The sequence below is a fragment of the Sinocyclocheilus grahami genome, unplaced genomic scaffold, assembly GCF_001515645.1.
Source record: "Sinocyclocheilus grahami isolate Dianchi unplaced genomic scaffold, SAMN03320097.WGS_v1.1 scaffold1590.1, whole genome shotgun sequence".
Taxonomy (NCBI): domain Eukaryota; kingdom Metazoa; phylum Chordata; class Actinopteri; order Cypriniformes; family Cyprinidae; genus Sinocyclocheilus; species Sinocyclocheilus grahami.
The window spans coordinates 146,790-151,240 of record NW_015506769.1 but is presented as its reverse complement, the minus strand read 5'-3'; the positions used below and the strand labels follow the sequence as shown (position 1 = coordinate 151,240).

The 4,451-nt window shown below is 41.0% G+C and overlaps 1 protein-coding gene across 1 annotated transcript in view; it reads left to right on the top strand.

The window, feature by feature from the left end:
• The first annotated feature begins 1,552 nt into the window (after positions 1–1,552).
• LOC107571401 (phosphatase and actin regulator 1-like) overlaps positions 1,553–4,451 on the top strand; it is a 14,813-nt gene continuing 11,914 nt past the window's right edge. Inside the window, exon 1 of the mRNA XM_016257726.1 lies at positions 1,553–1,598. Coding sequence (XP_016113212.1) covers positions 1,553–1,598 — 46 coding nt within the window. The remainder of the gene's footprint in view (positions 1,599–4,451) is intronic.

Genomic DNA, 4,451 nt, shown 5'->3' with positions numbered 1-4,451 from the left:
ACACACAGACACACACACACACAGACACACACACTCACACACACACACACACACACACAGAGAGACACACACACACACACACACACACAGAGACACACACACACACACACACACAATTGACTGACTCCCACTCTGCAGTAATGATGCTCTGGTGAAGCAGCAGCATCTCTTGTTGCCATGGTGACCTGCCATCGTTTTCAGCTGAGTCAGCACTAACGAGTGCACTAACTGTACTGCACTGAGATCAGGAGGAAGTTACTGAGAACTGATGGCGCTCAGAGACCAGTGATGCTGCAGGATCAGATGTGGATGAGTGTGTGTGTGTGTGTGAGTGTGTGTGTGTGTGTGTGTGTGTGTGTGTGTGTGTGTGTGTGTGTGTGTGTGTGTAAAGCAATGGCTACCGTCAACTGTTTGGTTATCTTCAAAATATCTTCTTTTACATTCCACAGAAGACAAACTCGTACAGGTTTGGAACAACATGATTGTGAGTAAATGATGACAAAATTGTAATTTTTGGGTGAACTATCCCTTTAATAAAACTTATGGTGAAATTCAACCCTAACCCAAACTATTAAAAAAATGTACAATTACAAACAATTCAAGGTATGCCTAATAAGCTTTTAATGGATAGAAAATACTTGTGCGGATGACATAAGATTCTTTGTTTTTTAATTCACTAGCAACAGTCCTGCAGAGACCGCCAGTCTGTTACCATAGAGACGGTAACTCTAGCAGTGCCTCTCCATCACAGCATCCTCACTCCGTCTCATCATCAGCACAGCTTCATCATCACATGAGTATAAATTGAGTAAAGTAAAATATTTTTAATACAAGCATTTCAGTCAAATATAATTCATGCAATATGTCCAGCCTTTAACCCGTAATAAAAATAACCCGCAACAGCAGTTTAAAAGTAGCCCTCGGCAACCCTGCCATACGTCGTCCGCCCGTAATGTCATCAACAACACATGCAGGTCCTCTGTACTTGAGGTCTTGAGTTTTGGGACTCTTCCAGAAAGTTGTTTTGAACCCCTAAAACATAGAATTGAAGGCTTTGACATTGGTTTTCATAGCTGCTGCTGCTGGAACAGCTCCTCCAAGTATATACTCGCTGCTGCAGCTCAGGTCACTGAATGAGCGATGTCTTGTTCCTTCACACGAGAAACAAAGACGCTTTCCAGACCCTTCACTCTCTCTGCTCCTCTCTGCTGGAGTGAGCTTCTAACCTCCACCCGATCTGCTCTGACCATCTCTCAAGAGGCAGCTGAAGACACTTTTTCTCAAGCACATCACCACTGCATACCCTTAAACCAATGCACTTGCTCAAAAACGGTTTCTCTTCTCTGAATCCCTGCTTTTGCTTGTTTCCTAATCTAGCAATCTAATAAACATGGCATGCATTAGGAATATTACTGGCTCTGAGCCAAATTGCTCATGCTCCTCTATTGTAAGTCGCTTTGGATCAAACAGTCTGCTAAATGCATAAATGTAAATCACATCAGCAGTGATCACTGCCTGTCTCTCATGCTTTCTCCATTGTCACTGAACACAAATGACTTCTGGTGGCTTTGTTCCTGCTGAACGCCATGAAGAGAAAAGTCAGATCAGCCTTATGTCTTCATACTCCCAAGGCCATGCACTCCATCTAATTCATCATAAAGCTCAGTACTGAGTGCAACAGTAAAGACCTTAAGAATCATCTGTGTGCTCGGGGCGAGAGTCCAGCTCTTCTTTTTGAACGACTATGGCTAATGCATCTGTGTTGACAGAGAGCAGAGACGTCGTTACACAAGACATGACGTCACACTGGAGTACAGATGAAGCGCTCAGAGAATCATGATGTGTTTCTACACTAAAGAAGAGACCGTTCAAACGGTGTGTTTCTAGGGACAAGGGGAAGGGGTAGGTGAAGGGGTCTAAAATAGAATTAGGATTGGGATTTACTATGCTGTATGCAAGTTCAGCTAACTCAAAAACTTGCATACACGAGCTGAGACCTGACATGAGATTTGATCGTAGCCACCGCTCACGTCCATATTGATTTCTGTACTATCTTGGATTCTGTACTAACTGAAGTTTGTAAAGAAGTTTTGAAGGTAGACCATAAAAGAGAGCATAGCAATAATCAATTCGAGATGTGACTAAAGCATGAACAAGAATCGCTGTGCTCCTTACTGAGAGAGCAGAACGAAGTCGATTAATGTTACGTATATGGAAATATGCAGATCGAATGACACTGTTTATATGTGCTTCGAATGACAATGTAATATCAAAGATAACACCCAAAGTTTTAACCTGTTTGGAGACAGGCACTGGAAAATTATCAATATTTACTGAAGAACAATTAGACTTAGCCAGATTGGTTTTTGAGCCAACTAGGGGAATTTCAGTTTTACTACTATTTAGTTTCAGAAGATTCGATGTGAACCACTCTTTAATCTCAGCTGCACAGTCTGAGAGGATAGACGGAGGAAACATAGAGGTAGGTTTGGAGGACAGGTAAAGTTGGGTGTCATCAGCATAGCAGTAAAACTGAATACCCAACTTCTTAAAAATATTACTAAGAGGTAGGAGATAAATAATAAATAAAAGAGGTCCGAGAACTGAGCCCTGGGGAACCCCAGTAGTAACGTATGAAGGCTTTGATGTAAACTGCTTCAACTGCACAAACTGAGTGTGACCTGTTAAATAAGATCAAAACCAGGTCAGAGCAGTACCCATAATTCCAATAGACTCCAATCTGTCCAACTAAATACTGTACGAAATACTGCACTCAGATCTAGCAAGACAAGTATACATAGAAGTCCTGAATCAGCAGCAGACAAGTCATTGGAAATCTTAACTAATGCAGTCTGAAGTGGACGGAAACCTGATTGGAATTGCTCATATAAGCTATTATCCGAAAGATGATCCTGAAACTGTGCAGCAACAACCCTTTCCAATATTTTAGAGAGAAACGGTAGATTTGAGATGGGGCGCAAATTATCAAAGTTACTAGAATCAGCCCCCGGTTTCCTAGGTATAGGAGTTATCACAGCAGGTTTGAGTACAGATGGAACAATACCAGAAGCAAGCAGTGTATGATATTACTAATTAAAGAAGAGAGAGAAGGTAAACAGGCTTTAACCAAATGCGTTGGAATAGGATCCAAACGACAAGTAGTAGATTTCGATTTGTGAATACAACGGACCACTTCCTCCGGGAATATTGAGACAGAGTCTTGGCTTACGGAGCAGGACTTGGACAGCGATCTGTTTATTGGTGGATTCGGTATTCCAACTCGTCCGGATCGGAAAGCAGTATTTAGAAATGGAGGAGTTAACAGGATAGATTTTATAAAGGATTTGGCCAACACTACAATTTAGATGTCTTAAATGTCTGCATTTCAGAAATTTTACATAAATTACATTTTTAGTTATGATAACACTACCAAACAAATTAAACAGGAGGTCAAGTCGCAACGACTGAATGTAGCATACTAATGTAGCATACTACCATTTGAAATGTTAGAATATCACTATTTGCCCTGCTGAAAAAAACTATAGAAACCATCACAGAAATTCAAACATGTTTCACTACAAATGCAATAACAAACCATCAACTTTCAACCATTAAAACCATTTAAAATATGGTTTTCAGTAGTGTATTTTGGGACATATTCCATTAGGATTTATTGGTTTTAACAAGCCACCAATAGAAGGCAACCAATTACCAGCAGAGACCCACAGGGTCCATTACAGTTTCCATTAAAACCAGTACAATTCCCATCATAACCAGTAAATCCATTACACATTTTGTGATAATGTCTGGGTTTTTTCCAGCAGGGTGGAGGCAGTATGCAGTATGCATCAATAAACGCTTCAAACACTTACAAATGCTTCAAAGTAGTATGCAACATTGTTGTCACATGAGATCATTACAGAAATGTTAGATTATTTAGATCAGATTATTTAACATTTGTATCCAGTTTTGTGTAAAGCATCTTCACTTTTGGTGGTCTGAGTCAAAAAAGATGTTAAGAAATCACAGGTGCTACACTTCCAGCTCAGTTGTCACACTGGAAATAGAAGGTCAAGTCAAGTACGTTGCACTGTGGGATACAGTAGTGCACATAGTGTACTGCACATTTCAGCAAACATATTCCATGCATACTGAAAATGCACACGCTGCAGAAATAGCAGGACTGGTATGCTAGTATGCTGAACACGTTTGTGTATTTGAGTGCAGGAAAAAGTAGCTTCAATATAATCCAGTAACGTGTGTGTGTGTGTGTGTGTGTGTGTGTGTGTGTGAGAGTGTGTGTGTGTGTGTGTGTGTGAGAGTGTGTGTGTGTGTGAGCGTGTGTGTGTGTGAGAGTGTGTGTGTGTGAGTGTGTGTGTGTGGGGGGGGGTGAGGGTGTGTGTGTGTGTGTGTGTGTGTGTGTGTGTGTGTGTGTGTGTGTGTGCGTTAGT